Source organism: Rhineura floridana, chromosome 5 (genome assembly GCF_030035675.1).
Source record: "Rhineura floridana isolate rRhiFlo1 chromosome 5, rRhiFlo1.hap2, whole genome shotgun sequence".
In the NCBI taxonomy this organism is placed as follows: domain Eukaryota; kingdom Metazoa; phylum Chordata; class Lepidosauria; order Squamata; family Rhineuridae; genus Rhineura; species Rhineura floridana.
In genome coordinates this window covers 91,439,774-91,465,370 of record NC_084484.1, presented here as the reverse complement: position 1 = coordinate 91,465,370, position 25,597 = coordinate 91,439,774, and the positions used below count along the sequence as shown (strand labels likewise).

General features: G+C 44.4%; 1 protein-coding gene across 9 annotated transcripts in view; it reads left to right on the top strand.

Moving 5' to 3' along the window:
• Positions 1-25,597, top strand: part of CASK (calcium/calmodulin dependent serine protein kinase) — a 315,472-nt gene that overhangs the window by 226,014 nt on the left and 63,861 nt on the right. For all 9 annotated transcript variants that reach the window (XM_061627480.1, XM_061627481.1, XM_061627484.1 and 6 more), the window contains 4 exons: positions 15,058-15,138; positions 15,423-15,611; positions 18,970-19,048; positions 22,627-22,712. In XM_061627480.1, coding sequence (XP_061483464.1) covers positions 15,058-15,138; positions 15,423-15,611; positions 18,970-19,048; positions 22,627-22,712 — 435 coding nt within the window. The remainder of the gene's footprint in view (positions 1-15,057; positions 15,139-15,422; positions 15,612-18,969; positions 19,049-22,626; positions 22,713-25,597) is intronic.

Sequence of the window (25,597 nt, the reverse complement as noted above, 5' to 3'; positions counted from 1 at the left end):
CACCATCCCAGCTAACTACAGTGTGGAGTAGGCAAAAGAAACCTGCCAGCAAAGCGAGGCAGGCAGCCCAAAAATTCCTAATTGGCCCCATAGCAACCAAATTAATCACACTGCAACAGAGGGGAGGGTATGGCGGGCACTGAAGAATTGAAGAAGGGTGGAGAGGGAGGCGGTGCCGGCCTAAATCGGCTCGGCCGCCCTGCCCCACTGCGGCATGCCACGTGCACCCCCCTTCGACAAGATAGTGGCACAGGATTCAGCTGCAGCCGCAAAACTCACCCCACAACCCAGTAAGTCCTGGGGTGCAGAGTGGGATTGCAGCATAGGGCCAAAATAAGACACGGACAACAGCTGTTGGGTTAAAACAACGGGCCATTTTATTAAAATGTATTCAGTTATTCATTTAATGAACCTGCAGAGTGGAACTTAAGTGCGGGAGCCTCCTAATGATACAGGCAAAGCCTGTTTGCATCTATAGGCAACCAACCCCTGCCGGGGCAAGGGCCTGCCATTGTGCCACACCCCTGCTCCAGCCACACCCTGAAGGTATGTAGGGGGGCCAACCTGCATCACTGCCCCTAAATGCCCTAAAACTCCGAGCGGATGAGGCACTTTGGCCCCAAAGGCTGCCTGTATTCTGCCCTCGGGCCGTATAGCCCTGACCTGCAGGCCTCCAGAGCCACCCCAGAGCCACCTATCACCCCCAAAGTTGCCACCTAACTGCCCTTCCCTTTTTAACTGTTTCCTGCACTTCCTTGCCACAGACAGGGGACAAGCCTCAGCTTAGTCTCCCTTTACCCCATCTTGTGCAAGCCCCTCTGCAGGTCTGCCAGCAGGATGTCATTACCTATGTCGATCAGATGAATGCTGTCTGGCCGAAATGGTTCCAACGTGTCGCATCTTATCTCTGGGTGATGAATAACAAAACCACCAGAGTCCCTCAGTGCCTTCTGGATCTGCCTATTGACTTTCTTGCGGGTTCTATTTGTCACCCTGGAGTCACCCATGCAATTCCATTTCTTAAGTGGTAAGATGTCATACCACACTAAGTGTACCCCCAGCCAGTGATGCTCAGTGGCCCGGAAGTCACCAAAAGCCTGCTCGATAAGGGCCTTGCCCTTCAACAAACCCAAGTCATTACCCCTAAGGTGAATCATGAGAAACCAGGGCACAGCCTGATCCAAAGCCAGCTGGAACAACGTGTGGAGGAGCCCATCCCAGTGCATCCCTCAGCGGCTGAGCCACCGCACTGAGGCCCATTGACTAAGCCTGAGCTGTGTGCCAAATTGAGACTTCGCTGCCCTGTGGCCTGCCCAGAATACCATACTATGGCTGCAGAGGATGATGTGCACCCGCTCTGCTCCACACAGAGGCCTATCAAGACAAACAACAACAATTTAGAGCAAGAATAACAACCTTTCAACAGCTGGCTTTCAGGATTCTGGTAAATGGTCTAAAATGTAAGCTTTGTAAGCATCTGAACACCATCTTCCACTGCACGCAGCTTCTCTTTCCAGGAGCCTAGGCGGGCGGCTGTAGAGGCAACCCCTATCTGGAAGGAGTACATCCCCAAATTGTGGGGGTTCACACCCAAGTTGCGAAGCGCTGCCTTTGCCACCGCCCCAAACTGGTACTTGGTGAGGGGCTGGCCATCCCTGTGTGTAAATAGGTACCCGGGCTGCCTTAAAGTGCCGCAGGTCTGTTAGTGGGCAGAGCTCTTCCTATTGGGAGGGGGATAGTATAATCAATGTTCCTTCTGATGCTGGTCTGTCTTGGACCATCGTAGCTGTAGGTGGGCCTGTTCCGCCCTCCAGCTGAGGTTGGAAGCCAAGAGAGCCCAAAGGGAATGGTCCATTTTAGACCCTGCCATCCCCTCCCCGATTTGAAAGGCCCCCAAAAATAGGGTGAGGGCAGCCGCATGATATAACAGCATCTCAAAGGGGGAAGAACACAAGTCCTTCCACTGTCCCTGAAAAGGGGAGGCAGGCGTCGGGGGTGCCTGGGTACTCACAAGTCCAATCCTCCAACATTCAGTAAACTTGAAAGTTGCCTGAGTAATCCTGGGAGCCCTGCACCTTGGCTAGAAAGGAGAGACCGGAGAGCTCACCTCAAATGGTCTTGACCAAAAGGCCTCTCGTTCTGCTCTCTACACAGAACTCAATAAGGTGCTCAACGGGGATGGGCCACTCCTGGGCATAGCCCCTGGCCTCCCTGAAAACTGATAGCTCCCTACCTGCTCTCTGATAGTTGGCCATAGTGCTGGGTACAACAGGCAGGCCTATGGCCCTTTCCGATTCGAGTCTCCAATCTTCCACAGTGCTGGGAGAACCATGTCTGGCTGAGCCATTGCACATGGCACCAGCTGGCAAAATCTCTCCATCTGATTCCGTGATAAGAGTATCAGCAATACTGTTGTCGATACCCAGAACATGGTGTGCCAGCAACAAAATATTATAGCGGAGACATTGCAGCACAAATGCATGCACAAGGCACATGACATTGGGATTCCTTAAAGACATGGTGTTGATTACATGTACTGAAGACAGGTTGTCCCACTGTGACGCCCTTCCCTGGCTCTCCCTGTCAGGTTCCTACCTGCTTGTGGCTACTGCCTTTCACTAGGCACCACCAGGGACTCCACCAGTCCGGACTGTCCTTTTTTATGGTTTCTCTCTCCGCTCTAGCACAGATCTCAATAGATCCCCCTGCTAGGCAGCACCACCAGTCACGTTCTACAACCAATTTCCCAGAGACCTTGCCTGAGTCTCTCTATCCGGTTACATTCGTGACTGCGTGCCTATGCTGTTCCCAACCCCCTTTTATCGATGCAGATAACTCATAACTCGGGGTTGCTCTGGAAACTTATAATGTTATCTTCTCCTCTTCACCGCTGCCACCATTTGTTACTGTTTCCCTTCAGCCTTGGTTATTACCTTACCCTCCCTTCTGGTCTGTGAAACCCCAGCCAAGGATCAGGCCTTCGGTAAACCAAAATAGTATTTATTAAATAACATTAATAACAAGATAACTTTGATAATGATCTACAAGCTTATGGTTTCATCTATTACTGTGATATTTGACTTATTACTAATCCGAACTCCACCTCCCTCTTTCTCCACACTCTCCTGACATACACCAACTCACACCCACCTCCAAACTCCACCAAAACAACCCACTCACGTCCACCAAACACCTCTCAAACAACCCACTAACATCCACCCAGATTCAACTGTCATCCTTCCATTTATACTCTCAGCCATCCAAACACTCAGCCAATCATCCAGCATTCTACTGCTCATTTACTCCCCCCTCCTCTTTCATTCCACTTACCATGTATCTTCTATACAAACAGCACTTACCATATATACATTAATACAGGAACATCACACCCACCAAAAGTGAACTTAGGAGTTACTCAACCTGTCTGGCCAGAGGTGCACTGCCACGACAATGGGAAAAAAACTCTAGAAAGGTGAGATCCCAGGTTAACCCAACCTGAGCCCAGGCCTGCAGCCAGCTGCCGTGGCACCATGAGTCGTTGAAAATAACTCCAAAACCGAAAGAGCCTGAGGCATCCAAATGCACCTCTGGTTCAGCCTCTAAAAGGCGGTCCTTTCTCCAGAGGGAGACTCCATTAAAGTCCCGCAGAAAAGTAGACCAGACTGTTAGGTCGGCCCTAATAGCGGCAGAAACCTGTATGTGATGCTGAGGTCATGATAAATCAGTCATGGCATAATATACGTGCCTCAGAAATGCGTGCCCAGGAGCTATAACCCTGCACGCAAAGTTCATATGGCCAGCCAATACCTGGAGTGTGGACAGTGTAACCTTTCTAGACATAACCACACCCAAGATTTTCTCTTGCAGAACCACCAGTTTGTCCTGAAGCAGCCTACAGCACTGGACCATGACATCAATCTCGATTCCCAGAAAAGTGAGAGCGGTAGATGGGTCCTCGGTTTTCTCGGCTGCGAAGGGAACACCCAGTTCCTCTGACAGCACAGCAAACTGGTCCATGAAGGCCTTACATATGCCTGAACCTGCTGGGCCTGCAAACAGGAAATCATCCAAATAGTGTACGACCAACTGCAAACCTGCCTGTCTCTTAACTGCCCACTGCAGGAAGGAGCTGAAACGCTCGAAAACCGAACATGAGATTGAGCAGCCCATGGGCAGTGCCCTATCAACATAATATTAGCCTGCAACAATTCAAAATCCTGAGGGTAGACAGGGAGGAGACGGAAGGCAGATTTAATGTCTCATTTTCCCATGAAAGTGCCAATCCCGCAATCCCTGACCATGCGTACCACACAGTCAAAGGATGTGTAGTGGACAGAATACAGGTCTTGCGGAATAAAGTCATTAATAGACCTAACCCATGGGTAGGACAGGTGATGTATAAGGCGAAATTTGCCTGGTGCTTTCTTAGGGACAATGCCCAGCAGGGAGACTCTGAGCAAGGGGATGAGTGGTGCAGGAAAGGGCCCCAACACTTGACCCACCTGCCTTTCTTTTTCAATTTTTTCTTGCACCACTGCTTCCATGCCTCCCACTGACTTAAGGTTGTGAGACATGAAGGTGTGCCTGGGACCCAAGTAAAGGATCCAAAAACGAACTGTGAAGCCTTCCAACAAAAACTGTGCATCCTGAACTAAGGGGTAATGACTGAGTAAGCGTTGGAGCTCAGAGATCTTAACTGGGCTGGGGCCCTTTTCCCTGAGCTGTGCTAGCAGGTCCCTGTTTCCTTGGGCCGGTGGTGTCCAGGTTCCCGCTCCTGAAAGACCAGCCCCTGGGGCAGCTAGTTCAAGCGTAGGGGCCCCCACATATTGCACATTCATGTCTGAACTGAACTTGTGTGGGTTCTAACTGCAGAAACCATGGAAGCTAAACTCCCAGCAGAGCAGGTAGGATTGAACCCCCTGCCACGTGGGCCCACGGGGAGGAGTCGCTGCCGACTGTCTAGCTAGGAGGTGGCTGCTGTCCATCCTGTCCCCAGCCACGGGCCTGGAATGTGATATGAAGTGCAGCCACTGGTCAACCTCCTTCTTATCTCAGGGGAGGGATGTATCAAAAGCCGCCCTCATACAAAACGCCTCATCATAGGCGAGCCAAGCCGCCCCTTGGAACTCAGAGTAGCTGCAAGTAATGATATCCAGATATTTAATAAGGACTGAGCCCCTCTGTGGCTGCTTCTGTATCACCACTCCCATATATGTCAAATAGGTGGGCAGCCAGTTAGCCCGGATGTATTCTATGTGCCACTGCTTGGGTTTATCTGAGTCCTTCTGTTCCCCCTTTGTCCTTATCTTTTTTGACTTGCTCCCTATATAAAAGGGAGAAGAGGTCCACATATTCCCCTTTCCAGATTTTTTCTTTGGCAGCGGAGACCAAGTGAAAACCTAAAGGGGCTGAAGTTTCCCCAAAAGGTATAGCACCCTCCTTGACAGAGCCAAGAGGGTCAACTGCATCTGCTGGAGGAGTTGCAGATAGGGAGGACAAAGTTCTCCCCTCCATCGACATTCCTGGAAAGGACTGCCACACCTGTTCACAGGCCTCCAGTAAGGGAGGCTGTTGTTGTGGCAGGTTACCCCCAACCCCAGGCAAAAGCCCTGATTGTTGGTCTACCTCTGCTCCAGACTAGGGGGGGAAAGCCCAGGCATGTCCCATCCCCCCATAGGGTCCAGGGCCATTGTGGTCAACCCCATTGGCGCATAATCAAAGAAAGACTCATCCACCATAGGCTCTCATGAGAACTGTGGGGTGGTAGCTGGTGGTGGTTCTGTGCTAGGTGTCTTTGGACCAGCCCCACTGGGCCCGGGCTTAAGTGCATCCAGTCAAGCTAGGATGGAATCTATAGCAGCCTTGTTAGTCCCACTCACCACACGCCGCACTTGCCTGCAGGATCGTTTGGCCAGTGGCACCTTTGCGCTCATTGATGCAGGCCGAACAGAAGGTGCAGCCTGCTGAGATGCTGCACCCTCTAAGGCTTCTAGACGTGCCAGGATGGCTGCCCAAGGTGGCCCCTCCAGTTTCTCATCTAAAGGAATTGGAGGAGGGTGCTTACTAACCGACCTGGGGTCCTTGCCCTTCCCCTTAGGCCCACCCTGCCCCTTTTTAGGTGGCATCTCCCAATTTGGGATTGCTCGGCCCAGCCTGAGGCCTTGCCGCCATAGTGGCTACTGTATTAAATAAAGGTGGGGGTGGTGAGACCTGGCACCTGATCAGCCACCAGGCCCTGGCTCTAGCATGGCCTAGGAGGCCTGTTGTGCCTTCTGCACGTGGCTCACCTGCCCCAGGGATTCTCGCCTCCCCCAAGGCCTAACAGAGGCAGGCCTTGCGCTCTCTGAGCAGGCTCTGAGGCCCTGCCACCAACGTGGCTGTAGTATTACTAATGGGGGGGTGAGGCCTGGTGCCGGATCAGCCATCAGGCCCTGGCGCTGGCAAGACCTGGAGGCCAGCTGCACTACTAAAAACTGATGGGGGGACTGTTAAGTAGGCCTCACCGTGTCCCAAAAATCCCCCCAGCACGCACTTGTTGCCCTCCCAAACTGAAATAAATGCAGGGAAATGCGACCCAAAGACTGCCTCGCCTGTTGCCAGGGGGTGAGGCCCAGTGTCTGATCGGCCACCAGGCCCTGTTACTAGCACAACCTAGGACGCCTGCAGTGCTATTAAAGACCGGGGGGAACTGCTAAATAGACCCAAATAGCCCCCTGCACACTTACTGCTCCTAAAACCAAAGGAAATTGAGAAATGCAGCCCAAAGACCACCTTGCCTGTTGCTGGTCACGCTCCGCTGCCCTGTCCATCCACAACGCCAAAGAACTGAAGAAGGGCAGGGAGGGAGGCAACATGGGCCTAAATCGGCTTGGCTGCCCTGCTCCACTGTGGCGTGCCACATCAGTGTGCCAGTGCTGTGTGTGTGCATGCCCCCCCTCGACAAGATGGTGGCACAAGATTTGGCCACGACTACAAAGCTGGCCCTACAACCCGGTAAGTCCTGGGGTACAGAGCTGAAATGTCCACCAACCACAAATTAGAATCTGTCAGGTTCTGATGCCTTAGTTCTGTGCATAAAGACAGAAACCTCTTTTACAGAACTATCCCTGGTTTGACACATTGCAAACAATAGCAGTTTAACAGTGACTCAAGCACCTGCTGGTATTCTGTTGAAGCACTGTATCTCCACAGCTAACACAGCAAATGCAAAACAGTTTACATGCAGTTACCTCTTTATACATTTTTCAAATAATTTTTTTACCACAGAAACCATATGATTTCTCTAGAGTGCTTTTTCCTATACTGTCCAACCTGAGAACTAAGATCAGCTGAAGAGGCTCTTCTCCATGTTATTTATTATTATTATTATTATTTGATTTATGTCCTGCCCTTCCTCCCAGCAGGAGCTCAGTTCCATCATTGGGAATTGCACACTGTGGAGATGTGGGAGAGGGCCTTCTCCATGTGGTATTTGATTTGTGGAATGCCCTCCCCTTTGTGGTCCAGCTTGTGCTGACCTTTCCTTTGTCTTAGTATCAGTAAGACTTGTTTTTTCTCTCTTGCTTTTGTGAATTGCTAAAGTACAGCTTGATATTCTGGTAGTTAGTCACTCCATGTGCTTGTAAGATTATTGTTAACTATTATTTTACCTATTGAATTGTTGTGTAATCTAGGTTGTATCCTACCCTGAAATGAAAATCTATGTAGGACAGATTATAAATATTTACTAAATAAATAAATGCTGCCTCCTCTATCTTCTGCTTTTTTCCTTTCCATATGACAGCCTGCTGTTACCCTATTGGACGTTGATATAGTCTGTCACCCACCTGTATATGAGGAGTGAAGAGGGCTCAGATCAATTCTGTACTTGGGTGTTCCCCTCAAAGCCTTTTGCAGTGATCAGAAATTGTACAAATTGTCAATATCAAAGAGCAGTGACATTTGGGATATCCCTTAGTTATGCATTACTCTTCAGTTTTTACTGTGGTTATTCTCATATTTTCTCATATTGTCCAGTAGGAAAACGTACTCTTTTTCTTTTCTTAATCTTATATGACAATGTCTTATCATGTTGCCTTTATTGAATTTCTCTTTTCTGCTTTCTGGTAATATTCTTCTAAATGCAGTCTGAACGCTCTGCTTTCTACTCTTTATTTCAGTTTCTTGTTCAGCCTTCTTCTACCATGTTCCTCTGCTCAACTGTAAACAAAACTTGCAATTCTTAAGATTTTTCATTCCCATAAATTGACTCTGTTCTCTTTCCTGATCCTTTTTCACTTCTGTGGAGCTGCTCCAAAGGCAGAGACTGTTCTCTTGTGTTTATTGGTAGCCCACCAATGAGAATCTTTCATTTTTCTATTTTTCCAGCTTCTCTAAGGATTCAGGAGATTTTTTTTTCTTATTGTATTGGGTAACTAACTATTGGCTGGAATTCTCTTGTCTTCCATCTTATTTCCCTGAGTCGAATGATACTCTACTCAGATAAATAAGAGATATTAACTAGTAGATTGAATAATAGGAATTCCTCAGGAAGAGGAACTGAAGAGAGCATTTTGGTAATTTTAATTCTTCTCCTAAAAGGTTAAAGTTTCCCAGGTTCTATTTTTTTAAGCTATTGTGCCCCAAAAAGGCAATGTTAAAACGGGGTATAAATATGGGAAACAAACAGGATGAACTTGAACTCTTAATACAGGAGAGTAAATACAACTTGATAGGTATAACTTCGTGGGATGACTCCCTGACTAGAATACAACAATTGAAGAATATAGCTTGTTCAAAAAGAACAGAAGGAATCGAAAGGGAGGAGGAGTCATGCTATATGTTGAAAATATATATCCCTGCACAGAAATACAGGAAAATGAGCTTGGTAGCTCTGTCAAGAATGCCTGATTTCTAAAATGGCTTTGAGGCAAAGAATTGTGGGAGAAGACATCTTGACTGTGATGGGGCCTCTGAGAGGTATGACTGCACAACTGAAGCTAATTAATTAGGCTGCAAGCAAGAATACCTGCTCATCAATGGAGACTAGTATTCAAGGCCACAGGCCTGGGAAGGTTGGAAAGTGTGTGACCGTTAGGTGTGAAAACTCCAAAAATGTTTCATCATCTGAAAGCCCCCTGATTGGCTAATTAATTCCTGGCTGTTGCTGGGCATTTTCCCATAAGAATAGGATTCTGACCTTAGGTCTTTATTCCCCAGTGTACCTGATGGTTGCTGATGCTACTTAGGTAGGGTTCCATCTTCCATTGGCCATCCAGTCTATACATCTCTGGGAAGATGTGGAACAATGAAGCTATTTTGCTGTTTACCTCTTTGTAAGTAGAGACTAGGCTAGACAGTTTTGTTATTTTATTTTGTAACTGTAACTCTCTGTATTTTACCTAGCCCTCAGGGGTGTGGATTTTAAGGAACCATTTTGCTGCTGTAGTTGTGCACTTATATTTTATTGAATAAAGCTACTTCTTATTTACCAGTGTGTGTTCATTGCAGGATGGGTTTTGGCTCTGAATCCAGCACCTTGGCCATCTTACCACAGACTACTGTATATTTGGATATTTTGCCTAAGACTCCAAGACAAGGAGTGTACTTTGCTTCTTGTCTGTTGGAATCCTTGGCAGGTCTATTTATGGTACTTTGGGTTTCCCCTTGGCCCAGAGCAGGTGACCAGATTAAGAGATGGTGGCCTAGTAAGGGGAGGCACGGATTTGTACCTTGCCAGGATCAATTGCCCTGGGTTCGGGAATTGAGTCCTGGGACTGAACTGGGGAGCGGTTCATGGCAAGCTCCACCAAGCGTATCTGGATTAAAATTAATGTCGCAAGGAATAAAGGAAACATGGTGGTTGGAGTCTTATTACCAACCACCAACCAAGGAGAAGACCAGGGTGAAACTATTGTAAAGCAAATTGCCAATGTTTCGAGGAGGCATGATGTAGTAGTAATAGGGGACTTCATTTACCCTGACATCTGTTGGGAGACAAATTCTGCCAAAACGGCCCCTCCAAGAAATTCCTGACTTGTGTTGGAGATAACTTTCTCCTACAGAAACTGGAGGAAGCAACTAGAAGATCGGCTATCCTTGTCTTGATTCTAACCAACAGATGACTTGGTGGATGATGTGGCAGTTATGGGAACCCTGGGGCAAAGTGACCACACTATAGTTGAGTACTTGATTTTAAAGGATGTAAAAGCTGAGAATAGCCATATGCATACCCTGGACTTCAGGAAAGCCAATTTTAATAAACTCAGAACAACTGTAAGTACGGTTCCACGGCAAGCAACCCTACTGAGAAAAGGAGTCCAGGATGGGTGGGATTTTCTAAAAAAAAAAAATTCTAAAGGCATAATGACAAACAATTCTGTCAAGGAAAAAAGGGGGAAGACCACAGAAGAAACCAATGTGGCTTCAGAGAAAAAGGACACATACAGGAAATGGAAGGAAGGTCAGGCCACAAAGGAAGAGTACAGACAGGTAGCATGGAATTGCAGGGATGGTGTCGGGAAGGCTAAAACTGAGAATGAGCTGAGGTTAGTGAGAGATGCCAAAAGCAACAAAAAAGCTTTCTTCAGGTACATCCTTGGTAAAAGAGAAAAGAAATGGTGGCACAGCTACTTGGTGAGGATGGCAAAATGATAACAGATGACCAAAAAAAAGAAGTGCTCAATTCTTGCTGTGGCTCAGTCTTTTCCCCAAAGAGGGTCTATGACCCTCCTGGGAAACATGAAGTTGAAGGGGCAGGATTACAGCTTGAGAATGATAGACAATGGTCAAGGAATACCTCATAACTTTGAACGAGTTCACATCTGCAGGGCTAAATGAACTGCATCCTAGAGTATTGAAGGAACTGGCTGAAGAACTCTTGGAACCACTGTCTATTATTTTTGTGAAATCGTGAAAGATGGGTGAAGTGCTGGATGACTGGAAGAGGGCTATGGCCCAATCTTCAAAAAGGGCAAAAAGGAGGAACATGGGAACTGCAGACCAATCAGCCTGACTTCAATCCCTGGGAAAATTCTGGAGCAGATTAAAAAGCACTCAATCTGTAAACACCTTGAAAACAACACAGTGATTACTAGAAGCCAACATGGATTTATCAAGAACAAATCTTGCCAAACTAATCTTACTTCATTTTTTCATGGGGTAACCTCCCTGGTAGACAGTTGGAATGCTATGAACATAATATATCTTGACTCCAGCAAAGCTTTTGACAAAGTGCCCCATGATATTCTGATTAGTAAGCTAGCTAAACGTGGGCTGGATGGAACAACTATCAGATGGATCCACAGTTGGCTGCAGAATCGTGCTCAAGGAGTGCTATCAATGATTCCTTCCCAAACTGGGAGGAGGTAACAAATGGGGTACCACAGAGCTTTGTCCTGGGCCCAGTGCTCTTCAATATTTTTATTAATTACTTGAATGAGGGGATGTAGGCAATGCTTATCAAATTTGCAGATGATACAAAATTGGGAGGGATGGCTAATACCCTGGAAGACAGAAACAAAATTCAACGGGATCTTCATAGGCTGGAGCATTGGGCTGAAAACAACAGAATGAAATACAACAGAGATAAGTGCAAAGTTCTACACCTAAGAAAAAGAAGCAAATGCACAGTTATAAGATGTGGGATACGTGACTCAGAAATAGTACATGCAAGAAGGATCTTGGGATTGTTGTTAATCACAAGCTGAATATGAGCCAACAGTGCAATATGGCTACAAAAAAGGTGAATGTTATTTTAAGCTGCATTAACAGAGGTATAGTTTCCAAATTACATGAAACATTAGTTCCTCTCTATTTGGCACTGGTTAGGCTTCACCTAGAGTACTGGACACTGCACTTTAAGAAGGATGCAGACAAACTGGAACAAGTTCAGAGGAAGGCAACAAGGATGATCAGGGGACTGGAAACAAAGCCCTATGAGGAGACACTGAAAGAACTGGGCATGTTTAGCCTTGAGAATACTGAGGGGAGATATGGTAGCACTCTTTTGAGTAATTGAAAAGTTGTCATACAGAGGAGGGTCAGGATCTCTTATCGATCATCCCAGAGTGCAGGACACAGAATAATGGGCTTAAGTTGCAGGAAGTCAGATTTCAGCTGAACATCAGGAAACCTCCTAACTGTTAGTGGTACGACAATGGAACCAATTACCTAGGGAGGTGGTGGACTCTCCAACACTGGAGGCATTCAAGAGGCAGCTGGGCAGGCACCTGTTGGGCATGCTTTAATTTGGATTCTTTGATTGAGCAGAGTTGGACTTGATGGCCTTACAGACCCCTTCCAACTTTACAATTCTGTTATTCTATCACATTTCAGTTCCAATGTGGAAAGTTCAGTGTTTGTCTCAACTCTAGAATCCTGCTTTGATAATCCTGGTTTAGAGTGAGGCCTGAAATCCCAATTTAAGTTTGGATAGCACAGAAACTGTGGTTCAAGAAACCGTGGAAGTTTTGTCAAAGCCAGAGAGGGGAGGAGGGAGCACACGGGTACATGGATTGTATCCAGTCCAATCAATCATGGCTTTTCGAACCAAGATTGTTGTCTGAACTGGGCCTTATTACAGTAGAACAGCTGGGGATTCACAGCATCCAACTTACCCCAGCCTAATGAAAAGGTGAGTTGGATTGCAGCCAAAGTGTCACAGAGAAGTTGAGGCTTGCTTATTTTCCTGAACCATTACAGCAATAGAGCCACAGGAGTATAGAGAGGAATCCCTAACAGCATTGCTACATTGGGTGGTGTAGAAGAAGTAGCAAACTGTGCCCCCGTCTGCTAACAAGTAAAGTGAGTTGGTGAGGGGTGCGGTATGACAGATTCCACTCTATATTTTAGCTGCTTGTGTACAAATCCGAGAGCCAGTGTGGTGTAGTGGTTAAGGTGTTGGACTACGACCTGGGAGACCAGGGTTCAAATCCCCACACAGCCATGAAGCTCACTGGGTGACCTTGGGCCAGTGAATGCCTCTCCGCCTCGGAGGTAGTCAATGGTAAACCACCTCTGAATACCGCTTACCATGAAAACCCTATTCATAGGGTCGCCATAAGTCGGAATCGACTTGAAGGCAGTCCATTTCCACTTCCATTATGTACAAATCTATTATATTTTCTCTGATTTCAGGAACATTGGTTGGACAGAAGGATGGACAGACAAACCAAATAATTATGACTCTTTAAATAACTGTTTAAATACAGTAGGGCCCCGCTTTGCAATGTTCCACTGATACAGCAGTTGTCAATTGCAGAAAGGCACCTCTCCAATGGCGCTTGTTCCACTTTTATGGTGTTTTTTGGGCGTCGGGCACCATTTTAGACAATGTTAGTCAATGCGTTCCGCTTTATGGCGGATTTCGCTTTACGGCGGCGGTCCAAAATGGAACCTGCCATATGAGTGGGGCCCTACTGTAAATATGCTTTAAACACTTTAAACAGAATATAGGGGCATTTTACCAAAAACCTCAGCTGTGCCCTTGGGCTTAAGGGTGCCTATTGCATGGTTTGCCTAGGGCACCAGTTGCTGGCAGCAAATCTAGGGCCACCCCTGGGTACACATCGGTCTTACCCTGATTGGAGACTATCTGGGAATCTCGTGTATGCTTCTCTAAGCTTCTCAGAGGATACGAGTAGGCTATAAATGTAACAAAAACATACAATGCTATTCATAACTGGTACCGTATATTCCAGCGTATAAGACGACTGGGCGTATAAGACGACCCCCAACTTTTCCAGTTAAAATATAGAGTTTGGGATATACTCGCCGTATAAGACTACCCCTGCTTATGACATGCAAGCAATGTACCTTACCGGTGATTGGCTGGTTGTTGTATACAAAGCCTATCGTGCGAAGGCAAGAATGTCTTTGAAGTCAAGACTAGGGGCGTCAGGCCCCTCCCACTCTCCAGTTCATTCTTGCCTTCCTACGAACAAGATTGAGATCCTATAGCGTAGCATTTAGCTAAGTATTTGTTTGTGTGTTTGTTTGACAGGGTGCGGAGGTAGTGTTTCTTGTGTGTCTCCCTAGTCCTTCCCTTCCCCTGTCTTGCTTTTCACTGCTTATTTCAGCTTATTTCATTTACCCGGGCAGTTTATTTTCCCTGTTGATTGTCTGACGGCCCCTAGAGCGACCACGGCTGCGGGTCTCTACGGCTTTGGCCGTTTCCGAGCTTTTCCCCCTGAGTTCTGTCACAGCCCTTGCGAGCTTGCGGCTGTGACTTTCCCGTAGCGGCTTTTCTGGGCTGGGTTGCCTCGAGCCGCGTTCTGTGGCGTCGTTGGAGAGACCGTGGCTGCGGTTCTCTCTCAGGCGGGAGCTTGCGGCTGCGGCTCCCTGCCTTTCCCCGCCACCTCTTTTTAGCTTGCCCGGGTATTGCCGCGCTCCACGGGAGCCTGCGGCTGCGGCTCTCTCATTAGAGAGATTCTTTTTCCTTAGCCGCACTCCGCTGCTTTAAATTCCGCCGGGGAGAGCTCTGCAGTCGGCGCCGTCGACTGCTTGTCCCTGCTGCCCTACACTTCACAGTATTCTCCTGGCCGTCCCTTCCTGGGGTTTTTCTTTTTCAGAGCCGCTAGTGCGGCTATCGGCCCCACGGCTGCTCCTACGAGCCTGTGCTGGGCAGTTTCTCCCCAGTTCAACAGCATACGGCCGCCATTGCCCCTTCTTCTCTGTCATTTTTTGACTTAATTTTCCCGCTGTTTTTCAGCACCCGGCGTATAAGACGACCCCCGACTTTTGAAAACATTTTCCTGGGTTAAAAAGTCGTCTTATACGCCGGAATATACGGTAGTTGCTTTGGAATAAAAATACATTTTTGTTCAGATTTTCAAGGAATTGCAGAAACAATAAAAACCCCAGAATAATTTTTTGGAATTCAGTAATGAAAATGTGTTTAGCTTGAAGTGAGTGATTTAATATCCATTATTTCTTCTGTCAAAAGAAAATATTTTAATCTTTTTAGATTATACTGTACAGTTAACATTCAAGTTATAGAATTCATAGCTGACCAGAAAAAAAATATTTATTTAAACTTTCAGCTTATTTAATTGGTATGTCTGCTGTTTTGGTTCACAGGTATTAGAAGAAATTTCATGTTACCCTGAAAACAATGATGCAAAAGAACTGAAACGTATTTTAACACAACCTCATTTCATGGTAAGCAAAGGTTGCAATGGCAGTTACATTTGTCATAGAAATCTCTAGTTTAGGGTACAAAATACCATCTGAAGCCTATAAGCATTAGAATTAAGATGTGTGTTTCACTAACGAGTATAAATATCACACAATAATATTGTAAATAGCTTGGATTTTGAAATCTGACAAAAGGTACTGTGTGACTCTGAGGCAGCATCATTATGTATGTAGGATATGTTAAATCTTCATAGATGTGGAGTAGGCACAAGAGATGACAGAATGTGATAACTGTTGTTTTCTTACAGGCCTTGCTTCAAACACATGATGTAGTGGCACATGAAGTTTACAGTGATGAAGCATTAAGAGTTACACCACCTCCCACCTCTCCATATTTAAATGGAGATTCTCCAGAGAGCGCCAACGGTGACATGGACATGGAGAATGTAACAAGAGTGCGATTGGTTCAGTTCCAGAAAAACACAGATGAACCAATGGTAAATAGGCAACTGTTGTTAGCTCCCATATAAAGATGTCTGAATCACATCCAGTCATTACCAAATGACAGACTGTGACTCACAAATGGATCCTAACTTTTGGAGACATGCTCTCAATCTTAATTTGTAGTTGTCAGTGCAGCTGCAGCTGTTTAGCCCAACTGTATCATTCTCTATTCTAATTCTGATCCAATTTTCCAAGAGCTGTTGCTTATGTAGCCTAAAGACAACAGCCATACACAAATGCAAGGAAGGTATCAGCAGATTCAGGGGAAGAATCCCAAAACATAGCCTAATGAGAACTGAACGTGCTTGGTGCCAGTGGAATGCTAGCTGACTGTTGGGAAAAACAGAATGGTAATGGAGTAGCTGGGAAAAGGAATGGTATGGTGTAGCTGGAAAAGAAGATATAAACACATAGATATAAAGATATCTTCCCATTCACTCATTTTCTTGCCATCTGGTGTCCACTTGCTTGATCGCTCTTGGCAGCCTCTTGCCTGAGAAGGGAAAGCTTTAAAGGCTACACACAAACACTAGAGAGAGAGAGACCATTTTGCTGTGGGAGCCCACCTGTATATACTAACAACTAATTTCTCTGAGTACCAGTCCATACGTAACTGAAACAGAATCAATGCACAAGAAGGAAATAGCAGGTGTGGGGAATTCTCAAGATCTGCGGAAGTACAACAATAAAATAAAAAATCCAGTAATGATTTGAAACGAATGCTGATGAAAGTTAGAGGAAAACACAAAAGAGGGCTACAGCTAAACATCAAAAAGACTAAAGTAACGACAACAGAAGAATTATGTAACTTTAAAGTTGACAACGAGGACATTGAACATGTCAAGGATTATCAATACCTTGGTACAGTCAAATGGAGACAATAGTGAAGAAATTAGAAGAACACTAGGACTGCGGATAGAGACAAAATGGAGACAATAGTACTGGGAGGGAACACTAGTACTGGGGAGGGAACTATGAGAGAACTAGAAGAGGAACTATGAGAGAACTAGAAAAGGTCCTCAAATGCAAAGATGTAACACTGAACACTAAAGTCAGGATCATTCAGACCATGGTATTCCTGATCTCTATGTATGGATGTGAAAGTTGGACAGTGAAAAAAGCAGATAAGAGAAAAATCAACTCATTTGAAATGTGGTGTTAGAGAAGAGCTTTGTGTATATCATGGACTGCGAAAAAGAGAAATAATTGGGTGTTAGAACAAATTAAACCAGAACTGTCTTAAAATGATGAAACTGAGGTTATCATACTTTGGACACATCATGAGAAGACATGATTCACTAGAAAAGACAGCAATGCTGGGAAAAACAGAAGGGAGTAGAAAAAAAGGAAGGCCAAACAGATGGATTGATTCCGTAAAGGAAGCCACAGACCTGAACTTCCAAAATCTGAACAGAGTGGTTTACAACAGATGCTATTGGAGGTCACTGATTCATAGGGTCACCATAAGTTGTAATCGACTTGAAGGCATATAACAACAACAACAAGGGTGGGAATAACCTCAAATCAAACCAATGAAGACTGAGCATGCTCAGTTGCAACAGAATTCCATTATGGGAAGGGGAATAGAATGGGAATTCTGGAAACCTGAATAACACTGCAGTGCTGAAAAGAAAGTAAAAGCCTTAATTTACAATGGAAAAGAAATGAAAACAACAGAATGAAATTTAACAGGGATAAGTGCAAAGTTCTGCACTTAGGAAAAAGAAACCAAATGCACAGTTATAAGATGAGGGATACTGGGCTCCACAATACTAAATGCAAGAATGGTCTTGGAATTGTTGTTGATCACAAGCTGAATATGACCCAACAGTGCTATGTGGCTGCAAAAACATATAATTTCCAAATCGCACAAAGTATTAGTTCCCCTCTATTCGGTACCTCATCTTGAGTACTGTGTCCAGTTCTGGACATCGCACTTTAAGAAGGATGCAGACAAACTGGAACAGGTTCAGAGGAGGGTTAACAAAGATGATCAGAGGACTGAAAACAAAGCCCTGTGAGGAGAAACTGAAAGAATTGGGGATGTTTAGCCTTGAGAAAAGAAGACTGAGGAGATACAATAGCACTTTTCAAGCATTTGAAGGGTAGTCACATAGAGGAGGGCCAGGATCTCTTCTCTATCATCCCACAGTGTAGGATATGGAATAATGCACTCAAATTACAGGAAGCCAGATTTCAGCTGAACATCAGGAAAAACCTCCTAACTGTTAGAGCAGTACAACAATGCAACCAGTTGCCTAGGGAGATGGTAGGCTCTCCAACCCTGGAGGAATTCAAGAAGCAGCTGGACAGCCACCTGTCGGGTATGCTTTAAGTTGGATTCCTGCATTGAGCAGGGGGTTGGACTTGATGGCCTTATAGGATCCTTCCAACTCTACTGTTCTATGATTCTATGATAGCTGTTCCAGCAACAAGGAATTTCACAGAAAAACAGACATAGATACTCTCAGAAAGGTTTGTTCAGATAATATTTCATATTTCTAGCTTAAAGTATCCTTTGTCTGAGTGAACATCAAATATTTAATAGATAAGGAGACAGAGTACAGATTTTGCCACATACGATACTCGTAATAGTAAAAACAAAAAAGGAAATATTATATTTGCCCCGATGAAGCATTGTGCTCTAAATGCTTACAGCCTTTCTGGATGTACCTGCGACACAGATCTTCTGAATGAATATTGATTGAGAACACAAAAGAGATGGCAAGAATATTTCCTTGGGAAGTTTGCCTGATAAGCATTCTAAAGAACAACTGGTTGCTGTTGTAGATGTAAATCTTTGGCTTCCACAAAACTTTCAATAGAATTGGCCATTTCTTCAGATGGTTCAGATATTTATTTATTTTTTAAAAAATACAGAACAGCCTGGTGGCTGCATAAGGGAAGTAATATCAGAGCTAGCATATCCCTAGTTGGTTTTCCAGCATGTCAAATTTGTGATGTTCTGGAAATTGCTGTGAGTGCAATGACTGTGGGGAAAATGCTGTGGTGCTTAAGCAAACTGCTGCTTGAAAGTGGTAGCTTTGTTACTAATACTGATGCTTCTCATTAGTAGGTAACTGAAACAAAGTCTGTATTTGACTTCCAAATGTTAAGAGCAAAGAAGGCATAACATAAAACCAAAAAGAATACAGTTCAATAAAAGCACTTTCTGTAACCCATGCACAGACCTTGTAACTTGAAACACAGTGGCTCAAACGTTACTTCCACCACATACCTGTATCCCTGGAGAATACTCACATGGACAAATTTTTGAACATCTGAACTGCTTTTAATTTCTGAAGAAAGTTGTGGTTGACTGTTTTCTGAAGTATTGATTTCTTTTACTAGGGAATCACTTTAAAAATGAATGAGCTGAACCACTGCATTGTAGCAAGAATTATGCATGGAGGAATGATTCATAGGCAAGGTAATGTTGGCACAATAGTAAATTAGCACAACTTTCATATGCTACTCTACAAATACTCAGGTGTCATTGGGGCTTAGAGGCACTGAGTCCAAATGGCACCAGAATATTTAGTGCTACGAGTCATTCAGTGGCTATGGTCCTGTTGTCATACTTGCTGCATAGAAATGCTTCAGGAAATGGCATAATGGAAAGCTTGCTTGCTTACTTACTACTTTTTGTGAACCAGGGAGTCTTGAGTAAGGCCTAATTAAGACATGGGCTAATTGGACTGCGGCCATGGGCTCACCTCTAATAAGTTGTGCATGGTTCAATTCCTACAACACAGCATTTTCTTTCTGCCATGCCTTATGTTCTCTCCTGCCATCTCTGCATTTATTGCTCAGTATGAATGTGATTTTAAATTATATTTGGTTTTAATTATTGTATCATTTTATGATTGTTGAAAACCACTTCGAGGCATTTTAGCAAAAAGTGGTCTATGCCAGTGGTTCCCAACCTTTTTTTCCCATGGACCACTTGAACATTGCTGAGGGTCCACAGTGATTTTTCTGCCTATCGTAGCAATTATGTCATGCACAGTGCTAGATGCAGTATGATTTTTAATTGTACTTTTATTACTTCTTTTATTTATATTGTGTTTTATTATATTACAATTTGAATTATGTGGAATTCAAATTGTAATACAATATTAGAAATAAAAGAAGGAACTTAACATCAATATGAGTATTTAATGCAATAGATGCATATGGATCAGAAATGGGAGGGATTTGTGTGTGAAGGTGGGATTGGTTCGAAAAGGCAAGTAATCTATATAAGGGGTGGAAAAGAGCTGATAAAGCTTCTACTCAAAGCGCTCCACAGACTGTCAGTATTTCCCCTTGTCCTCCTTCAACCTTTCCCTCCCCAAAATCTGTTTTGTGTCTTCCACTTCACAAACCTCATCATGCAGCCAATCCCATACATATTTACTCAGAGGTAAGCCCCACAGAGATCAATAGTAGCTGTGTATAGGACTACAGCCTTAAAAGTTTGATCCCATGCACCTTTACTCAAAAGGAAGCCCATGTTCTATGGAGCTTACTCACAAGTGAGCAGTTCGCAGCCTTGATCTCTTGGTTTTACTCCTCATGTCTTTTAATGCAGCCGACACCACTCATATTGAGAATGTTCAGACTGTTGTGGAGGAAGACTTCCACTTTGAAGAGGGGTATGGTACATTATGGGGGCTAGAAAACAGGGGAAAGGAAGTCTAGAAGGTGTAAGGGGAATGACAGAGTTGTAAAAAATGAAGAGTGCTATTTGTCAAGACCTCAGCACATGCATGCACACACCAGAAGAGACAAAGGATGGAAAGAGATGTTGGTACCATTCCCCCGTCCCCCGTGGGGACGACTTTTCATATCTAGTAATCTTCCACATCTCCAAACAGATATAGAAGAAAGAGACAGAGAGAAGGGGAAATGTGAATTGCTTTGCTAGTCCTGAGGGAGGGAAGCAGGCTGGATGGAAAACAACATAATGGAGCAGCCACTGCTCCCATCCCTCACAGATACACTACAGCATGAAGCTCTCAGACCACAGTGTAGGAATCCCTGGTCTATACATTTCATAAATAAGCAGATGTGCATTAAAAGCATGAGTCCATTCTTTCCATTCATGGCCTACTGCCTAGATATGGGTTGGGTGTTATTTAAATAAAAACTGCACAGAATATGATGATCCACAAAAATATATATAATTTTAAAGGCTCAGTAGTGTACATAAGTTAGGTTACTTCAACTGTGGCTGTGTGAGCATGTGTGCGCGATTACACATGTGTGTACATACACAGATGCAAATGTTGCGTGTGAGTTCAGAACTGGGGACAATCCAACAAAGTAGTTATATTAGTGCTAGGATTTCCATTTATGCAATGGAATTTGTACCCTTCAGCTCCTTTCCCTACACGTCCCCTGCACCCTTCCCAAATCTGCTCCAGAGGGTTAGGGGAATACCCAGAATAGATTGGGGAGCACTGGGAGAAGAAACAAGTTCTATTGTGCTGCTGTAAGTCCTTCTGCGAATGGAACTACTTCATTAGATACCACCCAGAGTAGGGCACCCACTGCAGCCAGTACAACCTCCTAATCTAGGGCACATCATGACCTTTATCTGCTCCTGGTCCTCAGCAGTGTGTCATCTGCAGCTCACTCTCAGTGGGCAATACTAAGAAGTTTCTATAATCAAGTTTATTTTGAGACAGAATATTAGCCCAAATTTAAGGAGAGATTTCTTGAGACAAATAGTTTTTAAATCGAGTTTGTGAGTATATGCTCATTTCCTCTGTTGTTTGAGGCACCAAAAGTGCCAGTGCCTTTTAGTGTTTGTTCTAGGGTGTTTGGTTTCTTTTTTGTTTATCTGCCAAAAATAATAGTGTTAATAGTACATAGTTAAGCTTTAAAATAGTCAATAAAGCTTTACTAATAGAATTACACACCTAACTACACTACAATGGTACACAGTAAACACGGGAAATTAATTCTTTTTTGAATAAAATCATTGGACAGAGAATACATCCATTGCTGCTTCTTGAAGCCTGAATATCTGTTCTAGTAATTAAGTTTTATAAATACCTGTCCTAGATTGACTTATTACAGCCTCATAGCTAACTTGTTAGTTCCATCATTTTGGCTATATTCTGTATTTCCAGTAAGGTGCAATTACAGTTTTTGCTAACATGAACATATTTATAGCAAATTCCAAATCTATTTCCCACACCAGAATCCATAATAATCATAATCATAATCATAATCATAATAATAATAAATAGTTCATGGTCAAGTAATAATCAATTAATTCAGTTATTTTATCAACTGCCAACTCCCAGAATGCTTAAACGATATCACATGCTCAGCAGTAATGATAGTAGTTTACATTATGAGCCCCATGCATCCTACATGAAGTGTTTAAATAACTGATATTTCTTAATTTTTATGGAAATAACATTTGTGGATATCACTGGAAGTCTATCCCTGCTTGCAAGATAAAGCTTCAGGGTAAGGGGAAGTCTAGACTAAACCCATCCATCAGCCAGAGAAGGAGCAGCTATGTGAACTTTCTCCTTTTGTCCCTGCCGAGAGAACACTCCACTTCAATTTGTATAAGAGTACTGAACTAAAAGCTTTCCATTGTCCTCTTTAATTTTTAGCATGATGACGACAGTTTACTTTAATATAATTTCATGTATGACTCCTTGTACAGTAGGGCCCTGCTTTTTGGCACCCTGCTTTTCAGCATTCCGCTAATGCGGCAGTGCCAGCGGAGCAATCAGCTGTAGCGCGGGGAGCTCCAGCTGCCGCACTCCAGCTGACAGTGATCAGCTGTAGCTCGCGAACTCCCCACGCTACAGCTGATCACTCTCAGCTGGAGCGCGGCAGCTGGAATACAGTAGGGCCCCACTTTCCAGCAGTTTTCACTTTTCGACAGGGGCCTGGAACATAACCTGCCGTATCAGTGGGGCCCTACTGTATTGCCATCCTTTTTCTTTGGGATTTGGCACTTCTCTTACACAGTGTCATCTTATTTTCCTGCTTCTGTAGGTACACTCCATGTGGGGGATGAAATTCGGGAAATAAATGGAATCAGTGTAGCAAATCAAACAGTAGAACAGCTACAGAAAATGCTTGTAAGTATGTGAAAGGTTGTTCATCTAATTTTTCTAATTTTTTCATGTAGGAATGAAAACTCATATATTTGCCCCTTTCTCCTTACTAAAATACTGAAGTCGAGCATTGTGTGACCTGTGCATCTACACTACCATTAAATTACAGTGCTCAGGGGGTTGTTTTTTCAAGAGATACTTCTCGGCAAGCCCAACCTCAAAGCATGTTATGGTCTTTGTTCCTCTCCTCTTTTGATTTTCTTATCAACCAAAGTTGGACAAGTTATGTTATGGATATGCAAAGTAAGTCACCGGTCTGATCTGCATGTGCCAGTTGCATATTTCCTTAAGAAGCAGGCTTTTACCCTACATTTAAATCACTGAGACTTAAAACTTAGTAAAATAAGAAAAAGCTACTTTACTTACAGAAATACACAGTAGATAGGAAAGGCATACCTAGTTCTAACTAAGTTAAGTTGGAGACACAATGCCCAGACTTGGGTATTGCCGTCATGGCTCAGGCAAGAGAGCAAAGACAAAAATTTCTCTCTCCTTGCACAGTCAAAGTAGAAGACAAAGGAATGCGGGGCAGATCAGCTTCCCCAAGCATATCAGTTTACAATGGAAGGAAGTTAGGTAGAGAAGAGCACAGGTAAAGGTAGGCAAGCCTAGCCAGCTGGAGGACCCTAATTCTATATTCCTTCTGGAATACAAACAGTAGAACCCAAACAGGAGTTGCTCTTGCGCCACTTCAAACACCCCTTCTCAAGTAGTGTTTGGTTCAGCCCACAAGGTTCATCTTGTCTCACAGCTTGCAGTATCTGACTTTGCCCAACGCCTTCATCAGAGCGTCTGCAGTCATGTCTTCTGCTGGACAGTATTCCATCTTAAGTAGTCCTCTATGGTAGGTATCTCTAATGAAATGCTTCCTGTCTATGTGCTTGGTTTGTGAACTCATCCCTTCTGACTCCATGAGTCTGATGCATCTTTGGTTTTCTTCATGCATTATGACAGGCCCAGGTATAGAGATGCCTAATTTTTGAACAGTTCGAGTGGCCATGTCAACTGTCTGCTTGTTTCAGAAGCTGACAAATACTCTGCTTCGGTGAAGAGAGTGCTACAGTCTCTTTTTCTTACGTGCCCAGCTGATCACTGTGTCTTCATAGTAGAAGATGTTTCCACTGGTGGATTTTCGATCTATAGTGTCTTCAGCCCAATCATCATCTGCATATCCCACTAGTTTGCAATCTCAGGTAGCCACTAACTTCAGTTTCATAGTTTCAGTGCCCTTCAGATATCTTGCCACTTTCTTGATTGCTTCTCAGTCCTTCTTGGTTTCTGAGCTGGTTTTTCTGCACAAGTATCCCACTACTACCACCACATCTGGCTTGGTAACACTGCTGATATATAGAAGTTTCCCGATGGCTTGTCTATAGCTCTCATGGTCTTCCCATGGTTGTTTGTTGTGGTCCGGTTTCAGGTATCCTAATCCCATTGGAGTAGGTGCTGGATGTTCATCCTTTAGTCCTAGACTCTTGAGGAGGTCTTGGATCTTTTGTCTTTGACTCAGCAAGAAGAATCAATCATCTTCTCTTTCAATTTGTATTCCAAGGTAGTGGGTAACATCACCTAAGCACTTCACTTCAACCTTCTTGTTGAGATGATTCACTAGTTGTTGCTTGTTCAGTTGGTCTTGATAAGCCAACAGTAGATCATTCATGTAAATCAGTAGGTAAGTCCATCTGTTGTTCCTGAATCTGCTATAAAGGCATGGCTCTGCTTTGCCTTGTACAAAGCCTTCTTTCAAGAGCATTTTGCTCAGTTTCTCATTCTAGGCTCTAGCAGCCTGTTTAAGTCCAATTGATGGATTTTTGAAGTTTACACACTAGGGTTTCTTTTCCTGGAACTTCAAACCCTGGTGGTTGTTGCATGTAGATTTCCTCTTCTGATTCTCCATGCAGGAATGCTGTTTTTATATCCATGTGCTCCACCTGCATTTTCTTTTTAGCAGCAACACTCAGAAGAGTTCTGATGGTTGTGTGTCTGACTACAGGAGCAAATGTTTGATAGTAGTCTTGTCCTTACTTTTGAGAATATCCTTTGGCTAGTCTTTCCTTGTATCTTTCAATGGTTCCTTCAGCATCCAGCTTTTTCTTGAATATCCACTTGCAGCTTACAGCTTTTCTTTCTTGAGGAAGCTTGGTCAGTGTCCAAGTTTTATTCTTGTGTAGAGCTTCCAGCTCTTCCTTGGCTGCCTGCCTCCACCTCCCAGATTTGGGTAAAGCTTCAGTCTCTTTCCAGGTCTCTGATTCTGGAAGTTTAACTCTCATAAGTTAAGCAAATCTTCCTGGTGGTACACCTTTGTTGGTGCATTCAGAGCATCTGTGTGCTGGCGATTCGGCTGCCCCTTCTGGCTCTGATTCCTCTTCTGGCTCAGACTCCTCATCTTCCTCCACTGGTGTATTACTGTGATGCCTTCTGTTGTGGAAGAATAGCCCAGTGTCTTCTTCCATTTCTCTGTCATCTGTTTGATGTGGAGTCCCTTCTGATTGGTGTGCACACTTTCCTTCATCACAGTGGAAGGCTCTGTATGCTCCAACTTCACCAGTTTTGGGCTCTATGACTTGGTATCCCTTCTGTATTGAAGAATATCTGATGAATATTCCTTCCTTGCCAGTGTTGTCAAATTCTGGCCACTTTTGTTTCAGAATGTGCACGAAGGTCTTGCACCTGAACACGAGACCCACGTGGTGTGCGCCCATGCCATAACTCCAAATGTGTCTTGTTGGTAGCTGCTGCCAAAAGTCAGATAGGTGGCAATAACTGCTGCTTCTCCCCAGTATTTCTGTGGTAACTGTGCATCTTCCAACAAGAGTCTGGTTCATGCGTTCTGCTACTCCATTTTGTTC